At 37.4% G+C, this 27,303-nt stretch overlaps 3 protein-coding genes across 13 annotated transcripts in view; all 3 read right to left on the reverse strand.

Annotated features, from left to right (window-relative positions):
* LOC110463394 (phosphatidylinositol-binding clathrin assembly protein LAP-like) overlaps window positions 1-10,506 on the reverse strand; it is a 103,583-nt gene extending 93,077 nt beyond the window's left edge. For 3 of the 11 annotated variants that reach the window (XM_021517947.1, XM_021517945.1, XM_021517946.1), the window contains exon 1: window positions 10,201-10,506. In XM_021517947.1, the coding sequence (XP_021373622.1) occupies window positions 10,201-10,330 (130 nt within the window). In that variant the 5' untranslated portion in view covers window positions 10,331-10,506. The remainder of the gene's footprint in view (window positions 1-10,200) is intronic. The other 8 variants (XM_021517951.1, XM_021517952.1, XM_021517950.1 and 5 more) reach the window with 4 other exon arrangements.
* Window positions 10,507-14,465: 3,959 nt separating this feature from the next.
* Window positions 14,466-15,750, reverse strand: LOC110463411 (stress protein DDR48-like). Its single transcript, XM_021517990.1, has 2 exons — window positions 15,321-15,750; window positions 14,466-14,932 (listed from the first exon to the last, which is right to left on the reverse strand). Exons 1-2 carry the CDS (start codon window positions 15,748-15,750, stop codon window positions 14,466-14,468), a joined length of 897 nt encoding a protein of 298 aa, XP_021373665.1.
* Window positions 15,751-15,848: 98 nt separating this feature from the next.
* On the reverse strand, window positions 15,849-21,100 carry LOC110463412 (stress protein DDR48-like). Its single transcript, XM_021517991.1, has 3 exons — window positions 21,039-21,100; window positions 16,563-17,912; window positions 15,849-16,446 (listed from the first exon to the last, which is right to left on the reverse strand). The coding sequence occupies exons 1-3, from the start codon at window positions 21,098-21,100 to the stop codon at window positions 15,849-15,851; spliced, it is 2,010 nt and encodes a 669-aa protein (XP_021373666.1).
* Window positions 21,101-27,303: the final 6,203 nt, after the last annotated feature.

A 27,303-nucleotide genomic window follows, 5' to 3' on the forward strand; every position in this document is an offset into this window, starting at 1 on the left:
TTGGTAAACTGTGGTAGTAACAGAGTTTGGTAAACTGTGGTAGTAACAGAGTTTGGTAAACTGTGGTAGTAACAGAGTTTGTTAAACTGTGGTAGTAACAGAGTTTGGTAAACTGTGGTAGTAACAGAAATTGGTAAACTGTGGTAGTAACAGAGTTTGGTAAACTGTGGTAGTAACAGAGTTTGGTAAACTGTGGTAGTAACAGAATTTGGTAAACTGTGGTAGTAACAGAGTCTGGTTAATTGTGGTTGTAACATACCTTGGTGAATTGTGATGGCAACAGATCTTGGTTAATTGTGGTGGCAACAGACCTTGATTAATTGTGGTTGTAACATACCTTGGCTAATTTTGGTTGTAACATACCTTGGTTAATTGTGATGGCAACAGATCTTGGTAAATTGTGGTTGTAACATACCTTCGTTAATTGTGGTGGCAACAGACCTTGGTTAATTGTGGTTGTAACATACCTTGGTTAATTGTTGTGGCAACAGATCTTGGTTAATTGTGGTTGTAACATAGTAAATTGTGGTATAGTTTAAACAGATATATAACAGTTGAAGATAGACTGTATTAACTCGTTATTTTTGATGGAGACGTTTTGTAAGTTTTGGTTCAATATATTGGTTTAGTACATTGTACTTTACACTGAGGTAAATATATTGTAATAGTACAGATTTAATTACTGCTAATGCATTTACCTTAAACTACCTATACGCGACAGACACTGGTTGTATACCAAATAATCTAATGTCCAACACCTTTGACAACAAACCATAGCGCCCGCACCCCTGATCAATAGCTTCCCATGTCTTCCACAGCGGCCAACAGAAAATCTGTATACCACAAAAATCAATCAGTTACTATATGTGTATGCTACTCACTACCCAATACTAACACGATCATTTGATTTTGTTTCACTTTATCTGTATCAATGCAAGTTCCATTAGCCGTTTGTTTTCACCATCGATAACACCTTACCACATACTAGGGCCTTTAATTTAAGCCAATTTCCAGTGCACAAAGTATGCCTTGCACAACAGCTCATTTCCATCCATTAAAATTGTATTTGCTACAGCCACCAAAACAGTCCATCTTGGTGACATCCCGGCCAGCAGCCTTGCGCAGATGGTAAGATGATGACACTAAGACTTGTGTATTAAGCTTTCAGGCTTCACACACTTTAAAAACAGCTACATCCAGTTTAATCAACTACAGACTGGTGTCCCTGGGTTAATCATATCCACTTAATGGCCAGAGTCTTATTTCAATGTTTCAATTGTTCGTGAATAGCTATATTTACTTCAGTTTTCCTTACAGCATGTAACTCCTCCTTGATATCTCTTCAAGTGAATGGCAAACAAATAAAACAAATTTATGTAAACTATGAGCATTCAGTTCTGATAATCGAATACTTAAGTGTCTAACTGTCATGAAACTGAACATATGTGGATATGTCTAAATGTAGGTCACTGTGACCAATTATGTTTCCAGTTCTTTGATTTTTATTACTTTGAGCTTAGCTCTGTTTTTTCTTTACATTAGTTCAGACTTTGTGTCCAGCTCTATTTTCATTAAAGTGGAACACAGGGGCATATTTATGTTGTATAAATATTTTCTAGTACCATACAAAGACTTGTGATACATCTAGAATTTGCCAGGTGCTATTTGTTCATATGCATATATGTCCTTATGCAATAACAAGACTATGGCTATAGAAACAACTGTTCTAGTGCCAATGACACTTTAATACAGCAACCGATTACATGACCTGTACAAGGTCACTGGTTTTCATTTCATTTCAACAACAAAAAATGTTTGACACGGAAAACCTGGACTTGCCTTAAATTTTGACAAAATATTTATAGAATTTATTATAATCTCATTTTGACATAGGATGAATGCACATGTCTGGGAGTTATCAGTCTATCAAAGACTTAATAATACTCGCATGTCATCAATCTGATATGGTAGCTCATTAAAATGCCGTCAGTTATATGAAAATGTATGGCACACATGCAGTATTGTACTACATAATACTTATAGATGAAATATGACGTATAATTGTACATTTTCCCCCAGTAATGACTTAGGTATCCATGTATACCTGTACATGTACTTACATAGCTGGAGGCTAACAGACTGGCTCAATGAACCTATACAATATGTGTATGTATGTTTTCCTTTGATGTACGTACTGTTTTCAGCATAATCATCTTTTTTCAGGTAAGCTAAGTGTGATTTACTGATACTGGTTTATCTATACTTTTGTTACACCTACCATTTTCCTGATAAGAAACTTTCTTTTTGGTCACACTATTAGTTACTAAGACAGTATAAATTGGTAGTAAAACAACCCCTTTTCAATGATAAGTGTTTTTCATTTGAAATTAAAACCTCTGTAAGCCACCAAAGAGGGGGGAAGGGGGAAGGAAGGTCTTACATTCTTCTGATTGAACGTGATTCATACTACACAGGTTAAATTTTAACATAAATTTACAAACAGTACATAATATTATTAGGAAAAGGACCTTATAGAAGTTTCAGTTAACATTGGAATTCTCATACACAAGGGTTTTAAATAATTTAACAAATAAAGCAGCTGAGAATAACATTTAAAATGTCAAAATACTTCAAATAACTTATTTTCTCTCCAAAGATTTATCCCTAATCTTAAAATCTGGATGTCCACTTGCATCATTTGCCTGCATAAATTGTGAATTTTGTGTTTGTAAGCTAAACTGTTCTATCTATATCCTGTCCATCTGATGACGGATCACCATCCCCATGTCATCACCCAGAAGTTGCTAGTAAGCCAAGTATACATATATGCTTACATGGCAATCTGTAAACAGAATTTTTGTATGCATGGAATTTAATTGATGTCCTTTCAAAAAAAAAGATTGGTGTAACATCCTGTATCATGTATGGGTTCCCCTTCAGTGAGTCTAAAAACTCCTCCATCTGGTTCACAGACCTGTCAACTTACACATGATCATTCTCATACCAGAAAGTCTACCCTGCTACCCAAATGACGATCTTCAAGCTTGCACACCAATGCAATGTACAAAAAGTATCAACTTTTTCAGAACAAGTTTTCAAAATCAACCTATATAACAGTTAATATTGGAATATAGTCTACCTGTGATAAGAACAATCTCCAAACAGACAAGTTCAAACAGATGATATTTCTACACTTTTCGTTACAATCTTTACTAAATCTAATTCTGCTCAGGTGCAACAACACTGCCACGCCTACATGACATTGACCTCTAGTTTACACTATTAAGGTAGATGGAGATTAGGTATTACCTATAGAACCTATAGTGACTTGTGAACATGTAAACAGATGTACCTCAACCCTCAAACGTCCACTGTTTTATTGATATTATTCATGTTTATTTATTTAGATTTTGTTTGAGATAAAATGACGGTAAAATAATTGACAATGGTTCCCAACACCATTACTGGATGGTTATATGTACACGTTTATCTGTAACTGTTGGTGACCAAATACAATTAACATGGGAAAACAGCAAGAGTTTACCTCAATACTCTTAACAACAAGGGAATACAGGGTTTACCTTAATACTCTAACAACATGGGAATATAGGGTTTACCTCAATACCCTAACAACATGGGGACACAGGGTTAACCTCAATACTCTAACAATATGGGAATACAGGGTTTACCTCAATCCTCTAACAACATGGGAATACAGGGTTTACCTCAAAACTCTCGACAACAAGGGAATACAGGGTTTACCTCAGTACTCTAACAACAAGAGAATACAGGGTTTACCTCAATACTCAAACAACATGGGAATACAGGGTTTACCTTAATACTCTAACAACATGGGAATATAGGGTTTACCTCAATACCCTAACAACATGGGGACACAGGGTTAACCTCAATACTCTAACAATATGAGAATACAGGGTTTACCTCAATACTCAAACAACATAGGAATACAGGGTTTACCTCAATACTCTCGACAACAAGGGAATACAGGGTTTACCTCAGTACTCTAACAACAAGAGAATACAGGGTTTACCTCAATACTCAAACAACATGGGAATACAGGGTTTACCTCAATACTCAAACAACATGGGAATACAGGGTTTACCTCAATCCTCTAACAACAAGGGAATACATGGTTTACCTCAATACTGTAACAACATGGGAATACAGGGTTTACCTTAATACTCTAACAACATGGGAATATAGGGTTTACCTCAATACTCTCAACAACATGGGGACACAGGGTTTACCTCAATACCCTAACAACAAGGGAATACAGGGTTTACCTTAATACTCTAACAACATGGGAATATAGGGTTTACCTCAATACCCTAACAACAAGGGAATACAGGGTTTACCTCAGTACTCTAACAACAAGAGAATACAGGGTTTACCTCAATACTCAAACAACATGGGAATACAGGGTTTACCTTAATACTCTAACAACATGGGAATATAGGGTTTACCTCAATACTCTAACAACATGGTAATACCGGGCTTACCTCAATACTATAACAACAAGGGAATACAGGGTTTACCTCAATACTCTTAACAACAAGGGCATACAGGGTTTACCTCAATACTCTAAAAACATGGGAATACAGGGTTTACCTCAAAACTCTCGACAACAAGGGAATACAGGGTTTACCTTAATATTCTAACAACATGGGAATATAGGGTTTACCTCAATACCCTAACAACAAGGGAATACAGGGTTTACCTTAATACTCTAACAACATGGGAATATAGGGTTTACCTCAATACCCTAACAACATGGGAATACAGGGTTTACCTCAAAACTCTCGACAACAAGGGAATACAGGGTTTACCTCGATACTCTAACAACAAGGGAATACAGGATTTACCTCAATACTCTAACAAGGGAATACAGGGTTTACCTCGATACTCTAACAACAAGGGAATACAGGATTTACCTCAATACTCTAACAACATGGGAATACAGGGTTTACCTCAATACTCTAACAACAAGGGAATACATGGTTTACCTCAATACTGTAACAACATGGGAATACAGGGTTTACCTCAATACTCTAACAACAAGGGAATACAGGATTTACCTCAATACTCTAACAAGGGAATACAGGGTTTACCTCAATACTCTAAAAACATGAGAATACAGGGTTTACCTCAATACTCTAACAACATGGTAATACAGGGCTTACCTCAATACTCTAACAACAAGGGAATACAGGATTTACCTCAATACTCTAACAAGGGAATACAGGGTTTACCTCAATACTCTAACAACCAATACCCTAACAACATGGGGACACAGAGTCAACAACATGGAAATACAGAGTTTACCTCAATACTCTAACAATATGGGAATACAGGGTTTACCTCAATACCCTAACAACATGGGGACACAGAGTTAACCTCAATACTCTAACAATATGGGAATACAGGGTTTACCTCAATACCCTAACAACAAGGGAATACAGGGTTTACCTTAATATTCTAACAACATGGGAATATAGGGATTACCTCAATACTCTCAACAACATGGAAATACAGAGTTTACCTCAATGCTCTAACAATATGGGAATACAGGGTTTACCTCAATACTTTAACAATATGGGAATACAGGGTTTACCTCAATACTCTAACAATATGGGAATACAGGGTTTACCTCAATACTTTAACAATATGGGAATACAGGGTTTACCTCAATACCCTAACAACAAGGGAATACAGGGTTTACCTCAATACCCTAACAACATGGGGACACAGGGTTAACCTCAATACTCTAACAATATGAGAATACAGGGTTTACCTCAATACTCTAACAATATGGGAATACAGGGTTTACCTCAATACCCTAACAACATGGGGACACAGGGTTAACCTCAATACTCTAACAATATGGGAATACAGGGTTTACCTCAATACTTTAACAATATGGGAATACAGGGTTTACCTCAATACTCTAACAACAAGGGAATACAGGATTTACCTCAATACTCTAACAACAAGGGAATACAGGGCTTACCTCAATACTCTCAACAACAAGGGAATACAGGGTTTACCTCAATACCCTAACAACAAGGGAATACAGGGTTTACCTTAATACTCTAACAACATGGGAATACAAGGTTTACCTCAATACTCTAACAACAAGGGAATACAGGATTTACCTCAATACTCTAACAACAAGGGAATACATGGTTTACCTCAATACTGTAACAACATGGGAATACAGGGTTTACCTCAATACTCTAACAAAATGCTACAGGGTTTACCTCAATACTCTAACAACATGGTAATACAGGGCTTACCTCAATACCCTAACAACAAGGGAATACAGGGTTTACCTCAATACTCTCAACAACAAGGGAATACAGGGTTTACCTCAATACCCTAACAACATGGGGACACAGAGTTAACCTCAATACTCTAACAATATGGGAATACAGGGTTTACCTCAATACCCTAACAACATGGGGACACAGAGTTAACCTCAATACTCTAACAATATGGGAATACAGGGTTTACCTCAATACCCTAACAACAAGGGAATACAGGGTTTACCTCAATACCCTAACAACAAGGGAATACAGGGTTTACCTTAATATTCTAACAACATGGGAATATAGGGTTTACCTCAATACTCTCAACAACATGGGGACACAGGGTTTACCTCAATTCCCTAACAACAAGGGAATACAGGGTTTACCTCAATACTCTAACAACATGGAATACAGGGTTGACCTCAATCCTCTTAATAATTTACACAGCTAACTAGGCAAATAAGTTCAAAAAAACATGAAATAAAATACAGGAACTCCTGGGGGAAGCTTATTTCAGACCTTGTACATACGTTTTGTTGAGTATTATGAAAACCAAAAGCAGCACTAAATCAATATATATATCCTTCTTCTTGACTCTGCTTTCCTATCTACCATACTTCAAATATTGCCATCAGATCAATTACATTTATGTTGCTCTAAATTCTTTTTCTTTCTTTTAAGGATACACTAGCTAGATTAACTGTAGCTAGCGATGTCACCAGAGAGGACATTTTCAGTCAGTACCATTATTAAATTTGGCATTTGCTGTACAATACTCACTAATACATCTTTTTTTATTAGAGTAACGATGACAAGGAAACAAAACTGTCAACTTAAAAATCCACTAGGTCAGTTTTTTGTGTAGTGACATCAATGACTGGTAAAAGGTTTGCTTAATTAGGAAAGTTGGAGAAACATTTACATATTCTTCTAAACCATTTACCTGTTGAAACATTACACACATATTATGTACAATAAAATATGCAGATTTTTTTATTTTGAATTAAATCTCATCATGTGAATCAACATGTTTCTGCAAGATGAAACATTAGGTAGAACAGCATATTTTGATCAGTGTTAATTATAAATAACGACTCTTAAATGTACATACATATAATTCAAGCTTACCATCCTCATTTTTTTTATCCAAAAATGTCCACAAAGTACTTATAATAACCCATGTTTGACAAAATGATAGTGGAAAATGCTGAAGTGGAAAAAACATTCTATGAAATGAACTGAATAATTGACTTTGGGCAAAAAACAAGATTTTGGAAAGTCAACAATGATGGTTAAATATGATGGAAAAAAGTCATGTGTACTATATTATTTTTGCGAAGTTACCTTTTTAAGTTTGAATGTATGCATATGGATGCTCAGCTCCCAAACTAAAGAATTATAACAAGGTCACAAAGAACAAGGTCAAAGGTCAAGGTTACAGAAAGTCATTCAACATACTGTACTCGTAGAAGATAATTATTATAATTAGCATATAAAGTTTTTTGACAGATAGCTGCAGTACTTTGTCAATAGCTATCCAAAAAATTTAACCAAGGCCATAGAAATCAAAGGTCAAGGTCACAAACATGTTATGCAACATATTCTACTCTAGTAACCCTTGCTAATTACATGTACAGTACTTACTCCATCACTGAACTAAATGCTAAAACTTTTTTAGTCAGTCAACTTTTTGTGCAGCGGAATGAATGAAACATGGTTTGGATCACCAATCCAATATTGTGATCTGCCATCGTGGGATTGGCAGAGACATTCAGACCAGTGGTCCCTTGTGTTCTGGTAGCTGGTTTCAGATCTACAACAACTTAAATCCTAACCAAGATGTTTTTGTATATCCCAATTAATGAACTGTGTGCCTGTGTTCATCTGTTTATCAGATATTGGACATTTTAAACCATAAGTTTGTATCATAAAACGCACAGCAGTTGATGATATGCCTCCAAATATACCATTGTTTCTTTCAAAACAAATTTTGGCCTCTTGACTACCGGATATATATGATGTTTTAAACCAATTTATAGGCAAATATTGTCCCATCATGAATAACACTCAATAATGAAGTCGATCAGCTGATAACCTAAATGGTTTCACTTATCTGTATGTAACACACAAAAATATATAATTAAGTCAATAAGGCTCATATATATACAACTGTGATAAGATGAGTTACTATGATCATGTTATAGGTTATCAAAATGCACAGAAGTTATCATAATTTCAAGATTAGAACATTTTTACATTGGTTAACCAATTGGATAACCATATCAAAATTTACAATTAACAAATATAGCACAATCAATTACCCCATATATTTAGTTTCATATGATTGTTTATTAATATCCATAGCAGTGAACTGTCACAATTTACAATGAAATGGGTAATACCCAGTCTGAAGAATGCACACTTGCCAACTCTGAACTCTCCCTATTTAGGAGGAAGACTACCAATTGGACCCTAAAATTGAGCACTTCCAACCAGTGAATTTGCTAAACTATTCCTGTTTTCTAAGATCTGATGATTTCCCTGAATGAACAGCTTAAACGATGCCATTTGAAAGTGTTATTTTTTTATTTTTTAAATAACGAAACAATCAATATAGTAATACATAAAAATGTATCAACTTATTGATTTTTTCTATAAGATTTTTTCTTGTGGAAAGACACCAATTAATTATTTAATACTTCGATCTTCTAGTAATTCACTTGTGTGAATGTCAAATCTTTTACATAAATTGACTGATACAAGAATATTCAGAGAAATAATCACCAGCCACTGTATATTAAACTGTACCATTTAATTGTATTCTGTTTGAAATACTAATTTATTGTGACGAATAAGTATAACTTAAGTAAAATTAATAAATATCAATAAAACTTTGAATAGGATTCATCCATAGCTATGCATGTTTGGAAAACTGTTACATTTTGTTGCGAAAGTGTTACATTTATGGAGGTTATGACTTGGACACTTGAATGATATTCAACAATTAACAAAGATTGATATTGTAAAAAAAATACATATTTACAGTAATAGCATATTGTAAAAAAATTACATATTTACAGTGATAGCATATCAAGGAAAGTCCTGGAATTTGTGAGCAGTGGGTATTTTTAGTCAATATCAAAATTAAGAGGGGCCCTTCTATGTAGTATAAGAAAATTGGAACATGGAAGGATCCATTTCAGTTTTGAGGGGTCAATGGACCTATCCACGATTGTCCCTGGCATATTAAGGTATGAAGTATGGTACTTCAAAAATGACAACTAACCCCACTCCCCTATAAAGCATATGCACCCTATTTCAATAGTTCTACATCTGTTTGATAAAATAGCTTTGATTTATTGACATTCAAATCAATAAAGTTAATTTTCGTAATTCTTTAATAAATGCCTGCTTCATCATTTACTACCATCTATAATAACTCGGGTATAAAGTACGCCTTCTGACAAAAACATATTGAAACCCAAAACATGTCTCCATCAAAAAAAGTTTCAGACCCTCCCCCTTTCGCCGGTTTCACATTACACACACGCTGTCACGCACCATGTTACGAGTCACAATACGCCATATACAGTAGAGGTTACTGAACAACTGTCATTTTTGGATAAATCATAGTCTGTTAATTATGTAGTCTCTTAATCTCAACATGATTCCATATACCGGTACCGATGTCGCAATATCTTAGGCCCAAGGCAAAGTGCTTGCCCAACTCGGTAACGTTGCAACACCCTGTCGGCGAGATAGAACAGGTGCTCTTCCGGCATGGAATTAAATCCTAATTAAAATACAAATTAACTGATAATTGATGAATATTTCTTTTTTACCAATTACCATGAATATTCAAGCATATACTTACAGTCAAGATGCTTCTTTTTGGGGCCCATAACCTCCTCCGTGGTAGCCTTACAAACCACCTTGGCCAGCCCCTGCCCGGCTATGCTATGTCTGGCCGCTGTCATGCGGTCCATGATGCTTTGTCCAGACATTTTGAGAATCGTTTGTGTTATGTCAGTTGGAGTAGAACAATTACGGGCCAGTTCTGACCCCTAAAAGCGTACAAGACGCTCCTCTGATACCGAGGAAAGGGGTGGATGAGTCTTCCAATAATCCAAGATGGCCGAGCTGAATAACATCAATTGTCACGTGACAGGGACCATTCATTTTACTGTCAAAAATCAGTTCGGCTAGCATGAATTAGCATACATTCCAAAGAAACAAATACCAGACTCTCTTGAAAAAGAATACATCAAAAGCTAACATAAAAATGTAATTTTATTAACTTAGAAACTCATATTTTCATTAAATTAAAAAGTAATTATGCATCAGTATGCTTATACAATGTTCTCAGTAGTTTGTAACATTTTTTTGAAGATTCAAACGATAACCATTCTCATTCATAACCCTCCCTTCCTCTTTGCTATCATTATCTAATACATAAGGTATATTAGCCTTCTCCTCGTTCTTAAAATACAAGAGTATGTCCCACTGACAGAGGATGGGAATACTGGTGCTGCAGCCGTTGTCGTCGTCGTCAGCAGCAGCAGCAGAGAAGCATGAGAAGCATTATCTGAAGGACCATCATTAGAAGCATCGTCAGCACCATCATCAGAAGCATCATCAAAATCAGTTTCATGATCAGAATCAAACTCAGAAACATTCATAGTCGTAACAATATCCTGCATTGTAATAATAGGAATCATCATTATAGAAGCATGGTACTAATAACAAAAAATACATAATCATCTTCTGAATATCATCCGGCATATCAAAACAAACAAACAAAAATGCATCATCTTCTAGGAGGGGGAGGGGAATTCTAGGATTGCCACTATATAACCCTACCAAATTCAGTTGGCATTCATATAGGCTATGGACCGATTGTTGACGTCATAATTGTTATGTTGGATACCACTGACCCTCCCTGGACGATGGATGTTCTATTCACTGAACAAGCATACACGATATATATACATTATTTGAACTAAATGCTGAATAATAATAAGTGTAATTGAAGTTTCTATGAGATGAACCGATTCCGAAAAATGGTAAATACAAGTATCGAACTGCTTTCAGTTGGCATTCATATGCATTATGAATGACAACTCGCCAACTGAAAGCAGATCAATGCTTAAATGACCTCTCCCGTCGACATCTGTTTGTGATGTCAATATTATTTTCCCCGTGACATCTTGATACTATTTCTTTCAACGAGCTTTATCTGCCTATCCTGCGACAGATATCACGTAGTAAGAAACGTGATGGAAACGATCGAATATAATTGTATATCTCTTTTATATAACAGTATCTGATTGCATTGATTCGATCACATGACTGGAAATAAATTGTCGTGTTTCCCTCTCGTGCATGATCGAGTTTGCCCGATCATATTTTTAGCTCAAGTGACCTATTGAGCACTATCCGTCTTCGTCCATCGTCCGTCGTGCGTCGTCCGTTATTATTTTACATTTTCAGCTTAAGCTGAAATACTTTCAAAGGGATTTCATTGATACTTCATAGGAATGTTACTGACAACTCCCTGACAGGTGTTGTTATTTTTCGGGTCGATCAGAAATCCAATATGGCCGCCACGGCCGCCATTTTGAAAAACTACATTTGTATTACAAACTTAAAGTCAAGTTCTACTGGGCCAATTTAAGTGAAACTTGATAGGAATGATCAACTTATGTTCCTGACAAAGTGTTGTTATTTTTTTGGGTCAATCAGAAATCCAATATGGCCGCCACGGCCGCCATTTAAAAAAAAAATCAAACTTAAAGTCAAGTTCTTCTGGGCCGATTTAACTGAAACCTGGTAGGAATGCTCGACGCATAGTCCTGACAAAGTGTTGTTATTTTTCGGGTCGATCAGAAATCCAATATGGCCGCCACGGACGCCATTTTGAAAAACTATTTCAAACTTAAAGTCAAGTTTTCAGGTCCATCAAAGATCCAATGCGGCCGCCATGGCTGCCATTTTGGGGGGAAAATATTTAAAACTTTAAATCAAGTTCTAATAGTCCAAATTAACTGAAACTCGGTCTAGGAATGATCAACTCAGTGTCCTGACAAACTAAACTCAAAGTTATACTTAACTATTTTTTACTCAATGATCGACATCATTATCTCCACTTCATATTTCAACAACAAAACTTAATACTGTAGGACTCATGGTCCCCTTGTTCTCATTTGGGACCTCTCTTCAAAAGCAGAACGAGGTATCATCCCTGAGTTTCCAGTTACTGATGCAGACCACAACAGTGGCGTATAACCTAAACATGTTTACTGTAGTGTTATTATTCTATTTTGGTATAATATAATATTTATTGTCGTTTGAGGGGAGAAACACGATCATTTGTGTCCCCGATACTAAGCGTGCTTCACGAGGGCTTTGTGAAAAACATTAACTAGAGAATCATGTTCCCTACAAAAGAGGTAAAAAATGAATAATATAACCACTGGTGTTGACATTTCTCGGTCATATCATCATGTTATAGATGAAGATTCTATGAGTGACCTTTAGGGGAAACGACCTCGTGTGGATACGCGTCATAGTGGTCAACACAATGACGTAACGTGACGGGATAGGAAAATAATTTGAAAGGAGCCGCGGTACCAATTAAAAATGACGCCACGCTCTTCATTTATAGAACATTTCACCCTCTTGGGTTGAGATAGGGGAATCAAACCCCGAGGGGTAAGATTATTAAGTTTCATACACTAGGCTTGAGATTTCCCATCTCACCTCAAGGAGGTGAACGATTTGTTTATAATAAATATTGAGTTGTTGAGCCTGTATACAGACATCACTACCATAACTATCACTGTTACCTACGAACTCACTACCCTATATCACACCGAGAAAAGCAGAAGCACACCTTTCTTCAGGGTAAGAGCATTTCCTGTCTTACCATGGGGTAATAATGGGAGGGGGGTTCCCCTGTCATAACAATTGTATGACGTCACGTCAACAATAGCAAATCACGGAAGATAACGCTGAAAGGGTAGAAATCATGAATACCACTTGTATTTGAGTTGGGAGAATAATAACCCCCTCCCACTTTAGGAGGCTCAACTCTCAGGGTAAAACTCTTAACTGCCTGTCCCTCTGCAAATCATTTAAGTGTCTGAACTCTTTGGTGGGAGGAAAATATTATATGAATCGACGGGAGATAGTGAATGCACGTTCTGAATGATTATTGTATAGTTATGGAAAATACTATCGATAGGACTCTTTAGGTAACTTCAATGACATAACTATAACTGTCACCAACGTCATCACTACCATAACTATCGCCGTCATCAACGACATCACTACCATAACTATCACTGTCACCAACGTCATCACTACCATAACTATCACCGTCATCAACGACATCACTACCATAACTAACGCCGTCATCAACGACATCACTACCAAAACTATCACCGTCATCAACGACATCACTGCCATAACTATCACTGTCACCAACGACATCACTACCATAACTATAACCGGCATCAACGACATAACTACCATAACTATCACTGTCATCAACGAAATCACTACCATAACTATCACTGTCATCAACGAAATCACTACCATAACTATCACTGTCATCAACGACATAACTACCATAACTATCACTGTCATCAACGAAATCACTACCATAACTATCACTGTCATCAACGACTTCACTACCATAACTATTACTGTCATCAACGGCACCACTACCATAACTATCACCGTCATCAACACCATCACTACCATAACTATCACCGTCATCCACGACTTCAATACCATTACTATCACCGTCATCAACGACATCACTAATCACTACCATAACTATCACCGTCATCCACGACTTCAATACCATTACTATCACCGTCATCAACGACATCACTGCCATAACTAACGCCGTCATCAACGACATCACTCCCAAAACTATCACCGTCATCAACGACACCACTACCATAACTATCGCCGTCATCAACAATATCACTACCATAACTATCACCGTCACCAACGACACAACTACCATAAATATCACCGTCACCAACGACATCACTACCATAACTATAACCGTCATCAACGACATCACAACCATAACTATTACTGTCCCCAACGACATCACTACCATAACTATCACTTACCAACGACACCACTACCATAAATATCACCGTCACCATCGACACCACTACCATAACTATCACCGTTATCAACGACATCACAACCGTAACTATTACTGTAACCAACGACACCACTACCATAACTATCGCCGTCATCAACGACATCACTGCCATAACTATCACTGTCACCAACGACACCACTACCATAACTATCACCTTCATCAACAATATCACTACCATAACTATCACCGTCACCAACGACATCACTACCATGACTATCACCGTCAGCAACGACATCACTATCACCGTCATCACCGACTTCACTACCATTACTATCACCGTCATCAACGACATCACAATCGTAACTATTACTGTCACCAACGACATCACTTCCATGATTATAACTGTCATCAACGACACCACTACCATATCTATCACTGTCATCAACGACATCACTACCACAACTATTACTATCATCAACGACTTCACAACCACATCAACGACTTCACTACCATAACTATTACTGTCATCAACGGCACCACTACCATAACTATCACCGTCATCAAAGACATCACTACCATAACTATCACTTACCAACGACACCACTACCATAAATATCCCCGTCACCAACGACACCACTACCATAACTACTACCATAACTATCACCGGCACCAACGACATCACTACCATAACTATAACCGGCATCAACGACATAACTACCATAACTATCACTGTCATCAACGAATTCACTACCATAACTATCACCGTTATCAACGACATCACAACCGTAACTATTACTGTCACCAACGACATCACTTCCATAACCATTACTGTACCCAACGACATCACTACCATAACTATCAACTATCACCGTCATCAACGACACCACGACCATAACTATCACCGTCATCAACAATATCACTACCATAACTATCACCGTCACCAACGACACCACTACCATAACTACTACCATAACTATCACCGGCACCAACGACATCACTACCATAACTATGACTATCATCAACGACTTCACAACCATAACTATCACAGTCATCAACGACATCACAACCGTAACTATTACTGTAACCAACGACATCACTTCCATAACTATCACCGGCATCAAAGACATAACTACCATAACTATCACCGGCACCAACGACATCACTACCATAACTATCAACTATCACCGTCATCAACGACACCACGACCATAACTATCACCGTCATCAACAATAGCACTACCATAACTATCACCGTCACCAACGACATCACTACCATGACTATCACCGTCAGCAACGACATCACTACCATAAATATTACTGTCATCAATGACACCACTACCATAACTATCACCGTCATCAATGACTTCACTACCATTACTATCACCGTCATCAACGACATCACAACCTCACCAACGACATCACTACCATAACTATCCCCGTCACAACGACATCACTGCCAAAACTATCACCGTCATCAACGACATCGCTATCATAACTATCACCGTCATCAACGACTTCCCTCCCATTACTATCACCGTCATCAACGACATCACACCCGTAACTATTACTGTCCCCAACGACATCACTACCATAACTATCAACTATCACCGTCATCAACGACACCACTACCCTAACTATTACTGTCATCAACGACATCACTACCACAACTATTACTATCATCAACGACTTCACAACCACATCAACGACTTCACTACCATAACTATTACTGTCATCACCGACTTCACAACCATAACTATCACCGTCATCCACGACTTCAATACCATTACTATCACCGTCATCAACGACATCACAACCGTAACTATTACAGTCACCAACGACATCACTACCATATCTATCACTGTCATCAACGACATCACTCCCATAACTATCCCCGTCACCAACGACACCACTACCATAAATATCCCCGTCACCAACGACACCACTACCATAACTACTACCATAACTATCACCGGCACCAACGACATCACTACCATAACTATAACCGTCATCAACGACATCACAACCATAACTATTACTGTCACCAACGACATCACTTCCATGATTATAACTGTCATCAACGACACCACTACCATAACTATTACAGCCACCAACGACATCACTACCATAACTATCCCCGTCACAACGACATCACTGCCAAAACTATCACCGTCATCAACGACATCACTGCCATAACTATCACTGTCACCAACGACATCACTACCATAACTATTACTGTCATCAACGACATCACTACCATAACTATTACTATCATCAACGACTTCACAACCATAACTATCACCGTCATCAACGACATCACAACCGTAACTATTACTGTCACCAACGACATCACTAACATATCTATCACTGTCATCAACGACATCACTACCATAACTATCACCGTCACCAACGACACCACTACCATAACTATCACCGTCATCAACGACTTCACTACCATAACTATCACCGTTATCAACGACATCACAACCGTAACTATTACTGTCATCAACGACATCACTACCATATCTATCACTGTCATCAACGACATCACTACCATAACTATCACCGTCACCAACGACACCACTACCATAAATATCACCGTCACCAACGACACCACTACCATAAATATCACCGTCACCAACGACACCACTACCATAACTATCACCGTCAGCAACGACATCACTACCATAACTATCACCGTTATCAACGACATCACTACCATGATTATTACTGTCATCAACGACATCACTTCCATAATTATTACTATCACCAACGACATCACTACCATAACTATTACCGGCATCAACGACATCACTACCATAACTATTACTGTCATCAACGACATCACTACCATGATTATTACTGTCATCAACGACATCACTTCCATAATTATTACTATCACCAACGACATCACTACCATAACTATTACCGGCATCAACGACATCACTACCATAACTATTACTGTCACCAACGACATCACTACTATAACTATCACCGGCATCAACGACATCACTACCATAACTATCACTGTCACCTACGACACCACTACCATAACTATAACTGTCACCAACGACATCACTACCATAACTATTACTGTCACCAACGACATCACTAATATAACTATCACCGGCATCAAAGACATCACTACCATAATTATCACCGTCATCAACGATATCACTACCATAACTATCACCAACAACATCACTACCATAACTGTCATCGTCATCAACGACATCACTACCATAACTATCACCGTCAGCAACGACATCACTACCATAACTATCACCGTCATCAACGATATCACTACCATAACTATCACCAACAACATCACTACCATAACTGTCATCGTCATCAACGACATCACTACCATAACTATCACCGTCATCAACGAAATCACTACCATAACTATCACCGTCATCAACGATATCCCTACCATAACTATCACCAACAACATCACTACCATAACTGTCATAGACAACACCGACATCACTACCATAACTATCACCGTCGTCAACGACATCACTACCATAACTATCACCGGCACCAACGACATCACTACCCTAACTATCACTTTATCAACGACATCACTACCATAACCATCACCGTCATCAACGACTTCACTACCATAACTACCACTGTCACCAACGACACCACTACCATAACTATTACTGTCATCAACGACATCACTACCATAACTATCACCGTCATCAACGACATCACTTCCATAACTATCACCGTCCTCAACGACATCACTACCCTAACTATCACGTTATCAACGACATCACTACCATAACCATCACCGTCACCAACGACACCACTACCATAAATATCACCGTCAGCAACGACATCACTACCATAACTATCACCGTCATCAACGACATCACTACCATAACTATCACCGTCATCAACGACATTACTACCATAACTATCACCGTCATCAACGACATCACTACCATATTTGTGCTAACAGTCAAACCAGAAATAATCATTGTACGGTTTTATAGCTGCGGCAAAGAGTGTTTCTGGCGTTTTTTTAAATGCATGAATGATAGAGGCATTTCTCTCTAGTATTTATGGAAATGGTACGCATCCACCAGGGTTAGAACCCGATTCTGGAAATCTATAGTTTTGTTATTTTTGATACCTTATTGGTGCACTATTAGAGACCGTTTTCGTTTTTCGCTGTCCAAACGGTGGAACCTGCGTATGATCGGATCCAGAAATCTGATGGTGCTTTCAGGCGAGCCTTGATGTAGCTTTGCCCGGCCTGCATACGCTTTTGCATGTCAGCCAGGAGTTATACCCGAAAATATTACATTTAAAAACGGACGTACCGGTTGTTCCGCATAACCAAACAGTCGTGTTTTCGCTTCCTCTTCGTTGTGTTTTCGCTCCCTCGCGTTTTCGACTTTAGGTCGAGGAGATTTTTAATTTAGGCGTAACCGGCTTCCACAAACGAAAGCAAGAATCAAGGGAGATAACACGAGGGAGATCTTACACCATCATCACCACATGGGACGACATGAGACATCGTCTGTATCGACGGTACTTAGAGTGTACTGTTTTAGTGTTGTGTCTATATCAGCCATTCTCATTTTAAGTGTTAGACAAGAGATCGACAAAACAGAAAAAGAAGACGCATAGATGATGAATTGAACCAAAAAACTACCAAAAGCATGCATATTATGTAATTATTAGTAGCCTTATATAGCTATTTTCTTTTTTTATAAATATCTATCTTTTTCCCACCAAAATAGGATACATAGTATATTTACATATTCCAATAATAAAAAAAATCTTCAAAAATAAATACATAAGTACATGAACATGCCTACCTTTTATCAGTCAACAGAGACGTGGCCATACTAAAATACTTAAGATAAATGGCCGCTGAAGATCACAATTCGTGCATACATAATTTGGAAGCTTTATTCCAAAAAACACAAGGCTTTAGAATGTTTTAAGAGAGCGTCTAGTGATTTTTGTGATAATTGAGGGTGGGGGTGGGGGGGTGGGGGGGTCGTTGAGGGAAGTAAAACAGTTATTTCCAAATCCAATTCTTTATTATCGTTAGCGATACAGCTTCTTGATATAACAACACATGTATTATGCATGATACAATGTCACACAAAGTCAAGCTCAGAGCATGCACTTACAAAGTCATGTATATATGATTGACTCATTTCAAAGGCAAGAGGTTTGATCAGAGACGTATGATACACGTAATATACGTCTCTGTTGTGATCTAGTTTCAAAAGTACATAGTTCCGTAACATTCTCTGAACTTTGCAATTTCAATTGTTAATACATGTACGGCTGGCAGCGATAATTAGGTTTTAACAATTCTTGACGGAGGAAATTTACATTTAAAAACAAAGTGGAATTCATCTTCTGCTTGAGTTGAAAGGATAGGACATATACGATTACGATACGAACAGCCTACTTTTTGTATCAACCAGTTAAACAGTGCGCAGACAAACGAAAGGGTTTACCTGGGGTACTCCGTGTAAGGTTTACCTGTGGGTACCCGGTGTAAGATTTACCTGGAGTACCCATTGTCATGTTTATCTGAGGAACCCAGGGTAAGGTTTACCTGGGGTACCTCGTGTAAGGTTTACGTAGGGCACCCAGTGTAAGGTTAACCTGGAGTACTCGGTGTAAGGTATACCTTGGGTACCCGGTGTAAGGTTTACCTTGGGTACCCCGTGTAAGGTTTACCTGGGGTACCCGGTGTAAGGTTTACCTGGGGTACCCGGTGTAAGGTTTACCTTGGGTACCCCGTGTAAGGTTAACCTGGAGTACCCGGTGTAAGGTTTACCTGGGGTACCCGGTGTAAGGTTTACCTTGGGTACCCCGTGTAAAGTTTACCTGGGGTACCCCGTGTAAGGTTTACCTGGGGAACCCGGTGTAAGGTATACCTTGGGTACTCCGTGTAAGGTTTACCTTAGGTACCGCGTGTAATGTTTACCTAAGGTACCCAGTGTAAGGTTTACCTGAGGTACCCCGTGTAAGATTTACCTGAGGTACCCAGTGTTAGGTTTACCTGGAGTACCCGGTGTAAGGTTTACCTGGTGTACCCATTGTTATGTTTACCTGAGCAACCCAGTGTAAGGTTTATCTGGGGTACCTCGTGTAGGTTTACGTAGGGCACCTAGTGTAAGGTTTACCTGGAGTACCCGGTGTAAGGTTTACCTGGAGTACCCAGTGTAAGGTTTGCCTTGGGTACCCCGTGTAAAGTTAACCTGGGGTACCCCGTGTAAGGTATACCTTGGGTACTCCGTGTAAGGTTTACCTTGGGTACCCCGTGTTAGGTTTACCTGAGGTTCCCAGTGTAAGGTTTACCTGAGGTACCCCGTGTTAGGTTAACTTGAGGTAACCAGTGTAAGGTTTACCTGAGGTACCCAGTGTTAGGTTTACTTGAGGTACCCAGTGTTAGGTTTACCTGGAGAACGCGGTGTAAGGTTTACCTGGAGTACCCATTGTTATGTTTACCTGGGGTACCCAATGTTAAGTTTACCTGAGGTACGCAGTGTAAGGTTTCCTGAGGTACCCAGTGTAAGGTTTACCTGGAGTACCCAATGTTAAGTTTACCTGAGGTACGCAGTGTAAGGTTTCCTGAGGTACCCAGTGTAAGGTTTACCTGGAGTACCCATTGTTGCGTTTACCTCGAGTACCCAGTGTAAGGTTTACCTGAGGTACTCAGTGTAAGGTTTAGCTGGGGTACACGATGTTAGGTTGCTCTGGGGTACCCCAGTGTAAGGTTTACTTGAGGTACCCAGTGAAAGATTTACCTGGGGCACTCAGTGTTAGGTTTACCTGAGGTACCCAGTGTTAGGTTTACTTGAGGTACCCAGTGGTAGGTTTACCTGGAGAACGCGGTGTAAGGTTTACCTGGATTACCCATTGTTATGTTTACCTGGGGTACCCAATGTAAAGTTTACCTGAGGTCCGCAGTGTAAGGTTTCCTGAGGTACCCAGTGTAAGGTTTACCTGGAGTACCCGTTGTTATGTTTACCTCGAGTACCCGTGTTAGGTTTACCTGAGGTACTCAGTGTAATGTTTACCTGGGGTACCAAGTGTTAAGTTTACCTGAGGTACTCAGTGTAAGCTTTACCTGAGGTACCCAGTGTAAGGTTTACCTGGAGTACCCATTGTTACGTTTTCCTCGAGTACCCAGTGTAAGGTTTACCTGAGGTACTCAGTGTAAGGTTTACCCGAGGTACCCAGTGTAAGGTTTACCTGGAGTACCCATTGTTACGTTTACCTCGAGTACCCAGTGTAAGGTTTACCTGAGGTACTCAGTGTAAGGTTTACCTGGGGTACACGATGTTAGGTTGCTCTGGGGTACCCCAGTGTAAGGTTTACCTGAGGTACCCAGTGTAAGATTTATCTGGGGCATCCAGTATTAAGTTTACCTGGGGATCTCGATGCAAGGACTACAGTGTGTATTACACTTGTGACTACGAAAATAGGATCCCAACAGAACTCCCTGTCCCAGGAACACATTGCAATCAACACGTACATGACGGATCAAAGTTTGGATTACTGTACATCGTAATGTATGGTTGATTGAAAAGATTTAGTCTCTCATTTGGGATTTTCCTATATACAGAGATGTTGGGTGTGCGCTAGGTGAGATTTGGTGTCAGTAAGAGAACAATAGGATTCAATTACAGGTTTAGTTTTGTTTAGTTTATTGGCTTTTAGCTTTTTGGACAATATATGTAATTATTCATTTGATCTCAGTTGTGAAGCACAAATTAATAATTTGGAAAGATTATTCAATTTCTGCTTATTTCTAACAGAAAGTAAGTTAATTAATTCAAACATAGACGGTCTAATTCTGTAATATCTATCAATGTATTGTGTTCTTACTTCGTTGTAAAATGGACAAACAAGAATAAAGTGATATTCGTCCTCTATATCGCCTAAATTACACTTTAAACATAGTCTTTCATTACGAGGTATTCTCTCATATCTGCCCCTTTCTATACGAAGATCGTGTGAAGATAATCTAAATTTCTCAATGGCTAAAATACAAGATTCAGGAAAAGATTTACAAAGATAATACTGAAGACAATTAACCTCGGGCAGATATCTATATAAAATCATTTAGCAGAGTTTAAAAAAAAAAATGTTCATATTTTGTATAAAAACATCACGTAGACGTAGTTTAACGTCCAATATAAATTGATTCTTACATACAACTTTCTGATCATACCAAACATATCCAAAACCTAGAGACATTTACTTTGACTTAACATTATTAAGCCAGTTGGCCTTTGTATTTACTCCAGGCAACATATCATTATACAAGGCTTTCAAAATACAGTTCTCTGTTTCAAGTAATTTCAACCAATACTTAATTATTCTTATTTTCCGTATTATACAAAATGGTAATTTACCAAGTTCAGAGTACAACATATTGTTTGGAGTACACCTTCTAACATTAAGTAAGCGCTTACAAAAATATTTGTGCACTTCCTCTACGTCAGGGGCAGCATGGAATCAAGTTTCAAGTTTTATTCGAACTTTAGGCCATTGGCCCATCAGTATACAATACATATTTTACGCAAATCATGGACAATGTACAGAGAATGAAGACAATCATATTCCATTATAATACCCTTAATTTGTTTGCCTCATAGATGAATTTTCCTAGTATACACAATTCTTTAATAATATGGACACTCAATAACTGAACGACTTTAAACACAGATGTTTTTTTCCAATAATATCTTTTGATAAAACGTGATCTGAGATTTTGGAATTTATAACAGACTAATAAAAAATGAAATTCGTCCTCTACTTCAGAGGGGGAGTTACACTGTTTACAATATCTACGTTCTCTAGGTATATTATTATACCTTCCAACTTCTACAGCCAAAGAATGTGTAGATGGACAGATTCGAGTTAAACAAATGCGATATTTCAATGGTATATATTTTGTGAGGTAAAATTGTAATGATTCTCCAAAACCTATGATATTTTTATACAATAAACATTTTGGAGAGTTTTCCACTGAGGCCCTTAGGGATTGTATGCCTTGATCAAAAATTCTTTGTTTTATCAATGGTAATAACACATTTTGCTGAGAAATACATGGATTTAACCAAACATCACTAAGACCTAGATTATTTAATTCATCTCTTACTGCTTTAGCCCAGTTGAAATCATTTTTACTACAACATTGTAATAAAAATCTATAGGAAGTAGATATGATACAATTTTAAGATTTTAAGATCTTCAACCAATATTTCATCATTCTAATTTTTCTCATACAAACTAGAGGTGATCGTCCCAATTCAAGATATACCATATTGCTATTGGCCGATTTCTTCACTTTTAGTAATTTCTTACAAAAATGTAAATGTACGCGTTCGATCTCTGGAGCTTTGTGCATACACCAAATTTCACTTGCATAAAAAAGGATACTGCTTACATATGTATCGAAAAGATGTAGCATAGTTTTTACATTTAAGTTTAATGATGAACACTTTGAAAATAACGCAAACATAGCTTCTCGTCCTTGGGTAGCTAATTGTATTTGGATAGAAGTGATTTTATAATTGTATTTTAGAATAACGCCTAGGTAAGGAAATTGATCCACACATTTGACTTTACTTCCTTTGTTATACCATTTTTCATCATTATGTAATCTTCCAGCGTTTCTAAAAACTACAATTTTTGTTTTTCCGCATTTCCAGTTAAATTCCTTTTTGTAGAGTATTCAAAAAGGCTGTCAAGAAGAGTCTTCAGGCCCTGTACAGATTCCGAAAACCAACTCATCTGTGTACATTAACAGAAAAAAACTTAACTCACCGAAGTCGTAATATGTTGCACCGTTTTCAATAAAGGACATTTCAAAATCATTGATAAAAAAGTGAAAACAGTAATGGTGACAACATTTCCCCTTGCAATAAACCGACATTGTTCTCAAAAAAGTTAGAGCATTTCCCATTAATTGAATCCCTATACTTCACAAACGTGGCCGGGTTTAATACACTTGAAACATTTATATCAAATACGTATATTTTAGTTTCAATGTTAAAAAAAATGTTATTACAAACACGGACTTAGATAACACTAATTAATTCCATAGCCAAAGGGCATTTTCATACCTACCTGTGAATTATCAGGTGAACTAATTACCCAGAAGTGTTACCTGTGAATGTCATGGCCAAAGGGCAATAATAACCGATCCCCAACTAACACAGGTAGTATGGTGTACTAATTAAATATTGGTTGAAACTAACTAAATGCGACAATTGTGTTCTTAAGTCAGTTTATGAAGATATGGATGAATGTAATCACAGAAACTGTAATTGGCGTTGTCAAGTTCGGAAATTATTATTGTCTCCTGGTTTTGGTAATGTCTGGTTAACTCATTATGTTGATAACAAATGATTACTTGTTTATTTCCAGGTTTACACGTATTGTTTTGTCCATCCCCTGACTACACCACTGTATACAAATTGTATGCCTGTTTTTTGTTTTGTAATTTCCATATTCTTTGTTGAGCCCCGGTTGATATTATGCTACGAAAATGTTGTCACCTCATCTGTTTCCGATAGCCACAGTACACTTAGGTAAGGTAATTATACAAGAGCTGTCCATCTTCCGAGAATAACTTATCTTGTACAAAATTCCTGGGGGGGTTTCCATGTGGGGTAAAATTGAGGAAAATGGTGAAAATACATTATTTTTAAAGAAAATTCTAGGGGTGGGGTTCCTGAAGCCCAAAAAACCCCTCTGGATCCGCCACTGATTCATGATGTCTTTTACTTCACAATAAGTTATAATCTCTACCTTCATGTTGAGTTTGTATGATTGACTTTGAAGTTTTGTTATTTCCTAGAAATTTGGTTAGATTAAGGCTTTATTTGTATAATTTTATAAACAACTAAATTATGCTTCATAAGAGTCCGCTAAGTTACCTTAGGTAAACCTTAAAGTTTTCCCCCACTTATGACTGTTTCATGAATTTGTAATTATTATGTATGGAATTGAATCTATTGCATATGTTCTCCGCCATTGTACAAGATATTTGTAAAGTATTTATCTATATGTATATTTCTGTACGCCTATATGCAATGTGCATTTGGTAATAAATTGAATTGAAATTCATAATTATTTGGTGTATCAATTATTCGTTGCTGTGTATGCTTATGAGCCATAAGGCTTCAAGTTGAATAAACAATACAAACAATACAATACTGGCACGTTTCATTTTGTACCCAATTTTGAAGGAAAAGATGTTGTTGAAAGGATTATAGTAAATTTCGACAGGTTTAACGGTATTAAGGTAAACATGTATGTGTGCCATCACTGAGACTTAGATAATCTAGGTCCGTGGTACCATATACGATATTCGTTTCCCTCTTTTTATGAAAAGTCTGAATTCTGAAGTGGTTTTGTTTTGTAGTACTGGTGGTGCTGATATGACGTTTACTGAATAGTTTAAAATATCAACATGAACATTTAACACAAAATATCACTTCAGGGGCGGGTCCAAGATTTCGTGATGAGTTGTGGCACACTATTTTCAGAATAAACCTTCCAATATCATCAAACCTGTACATATCAACTAAGACCGCCCATAAATCAACACTAGTCCAGTTCCTGTTTATAAACATTGTCTATTAAAACAAACACACAACCAATGTTGTAAAGCCTAGTTGAATTGAATATCACCAACTAGGGAAAGGCAGAATTCTGTTTGGGAACCAGTTTCTTTTCTGAAAAATATGCATGAATATGAAGCAATGCTTATGCTAATTTTGTTTGTATTTACTTCAAACCACAACCGAGTGACGAGTGGGGAAGCTATTTAATTATTTGTAAGGATGTGGTAAAAACTTTATTTTAATCGTTGTTGAACGTAGTAGGCAAATAGTGTCTCAGAACGGTACACTTTTCAAATATTTCAATACACGTTACAGAGGACAAAATGTTATATTTGCCACGTGCATGTTATGTTTTATAACATACCATTGGAAGAGAGGAACTGTCCGTTCTGTCCAAACACTGTAGAAAATGAGGAACACTTTCTGTGTGACTGTCCTACTTATGAAAGCATTAAAGGAGAACTATACAATATGGCAATAGTATATAATAATAATTTTGCGTATCTCAATAGTCATCAAAAGTTTTCATATTTAATGCAATCTAATGACTTACAATTTTTACTTGCAAAGTATCTTACCCTCGTGTTTGAATATAGGCGTCAACATATTTTTAATAACCAGATCAAAAAATCTTGATGAGTAAATTATGTAGAGAATGATAAAGTGTATCATAAGCTGATCACGGCATTACATCAATTTTAATCTTGAAGACGTATTTAATTGATACCTTTTATCAGCAATGTATATTTGTATCTGTATATGTTACCTGTGATGTGATGCGTGACACTGAAATAAAATATTGATTGATTGAGTGATTATTTTATGAAATGATTTTTTTTTTCATGAAGTAGGAAAGGGGCATTTTTATTTTCGTATCCCGATTTCAGCCGACATCTAAAGCACTATATCAATAAAACAAATATTTTAAATTGTCATGTAATTCACATTTGTTCGTGGCAGTGACAGTTTGATTGACACTAGACATAAATTGGTTGTTCACGTACACATGTTGGTATCATATGATCTACATTAGCAAATATGATAAAACAAAATTGAATGAAGGTATACGCGTTTCTTGTCAACGTGCTCTAATACTACAACTCAGATGCAAAGGTTGCTTGGTAAAACTTTCCTTTTAGACGTTGATGTGTTAAAATGTAACGTTACATGGGGGTGGAATACAACTTGCTCTTAAAGATTTAATTCTGTCCTTCCCCAGAACTACTAGA

This window comes from Mizuhopecten yessoensis, unplaced genomic scaffold (assembly GCF_002113885.1).
Source record: "Mizuhopecten yessoensis strain PY_sf001 unplaced genomic scaffold, ASM211388v2 scaffold10901, whole genome shotgun sequence".
Classification (NCBI taxonomy): domain Eukaryota; kingdom Metazoa; phylum Mollusca; class Bivalvia; order Pectinida; family Pectinidae; genus Mizuhopecten; species Mizuhopecten yessoensis.